This window comes from Merops nubicus, unplaced genomic scaffold, assembly GCF_000691845.1.
Source record: "Merops nubicus isolate BGI_N331 unplaced genomic scaffold, ASM69184v1 scaffold27375, whole genome shotgun sequence".
In the NCBI taxonomy this organism is placed as follows: domain Eukaryota; kingdom Metazoa; phylum Chordata; class Aves; order Coraciiformes; family Meropidae; genus Merops; species Merops nubicus.
The window spans coordinates 1-1066 of NW_008608014.1; the positions used below are offsets into that span (position 1 = coordinate 1).

The 1066-nt window shown below is 43.3% G+C and overlaps 1 protein-coding gene across 1 annotated transcript in view; it reads right to left on the reverse strand.

Annotated features, from left to right (window-relative positions):
• Positions 1–371: 371 nt before the first annotated feature.
• Positions 372–1066, reverse strand: part of LOC103772809 (calcium uniporter protein, mitochondrial-like) — a gene marked incomplete at both ends in the record, with an annotated part of 753 nt that continues 58 nt past the window's right edge. Inside the window, 2 exon segments of the mRNA XM_008940152.1 lie at positions 372–567; positions 940–1066. The exon segment at positions 940–1066 is cut by the window's right edge and continues 10 nt beyond it. Coding sequence (XP_008938400.1) covers positions 372–567; positions 940–1066 — 323 coding nt within the window.

Below are 1066 nucleotides of genomic sequence, written 5' to 3' on the forward strand. Positions count from 1 at the left end.
CACCCATAGTTTATTTGTACTGATAAGCCACAGCACTTGGAGGCCTTTGGTGCAGGTCAAAGCGTGTGAGGCTCTGTGTGTGTGAGTGCAGAAATCATCATCTATCAGCAGATGAACCTGTAGCACTGCAGCTGTCCATCAGTGGACATATATCATTTCTGGTAAGACAACCAGAAAATTGGCAATGACCATCACCAGGAAACCCCAGACCAGCATCCTGGACAGCACAAATTAAATCAAGTGGCATCTATGTTCCAACAGCATAAAGAAGGGGCAAAGCTACTTCTAACAGGTGCGATTTTGCTATTTTTTAGGAAGTAGAACCTAAGTAAAGTCTCCTACTGAAGTGTCAACGTCAGCACAAGTCCTACCTGGCGAGTCATTACGAAATAAGCATACATTGCCATGGCACTACCATAGGTGATGAAATAGGTGACTGGTTCCATAATGTCCCAAGAATATTCCCACCAGGTGAGGCGGGCCAGTATCCCAAACTGAGTGGCCATGTAGGCCAGGCCTCCCCACAACACCAAAGTTGTCCTCTTCTCAAAAAAAAATCCTGCTGAGCTCCATCCTTACCTGTAGAAGACAGAAGCATACACCTTGTAGTCTCAGACATAGACATTTTCCCATTAGTATCTTGCCATCATCCATATCTTACACCCAAGCATGCCCCGAATGCCCTCAAAGGTGTTTATTTCTCTATGTTCAGAGGTGTTCTGCTGCATTAGCCCCAGTCTTTATTTACTGCCAATCTCATTTCCAATTATATATAGCAAGGAAACAAAATATTTCCAGAGAAACCACAAACAGACATGGCTTGGTATACACTTGGTGCATCTTCTGCTTCAGTGATCTTAAAACTATTTGAAGCATGCCAGAGACCTGATTAAAACTCTGAAATAAATTAAGGTTGCATTTGGAGAATAAGTAAAATACAATGAGAAATCTCTCACTTTTTCCAGTGGTGCTAGCTGCTCCTTCAATTCCTCTAGCCTCCCTATCAGCTCCTTCTCTTTGTTCAGCTGGTGCTCCTCAATGCACAAGGCAGTATACAACTGCTGAA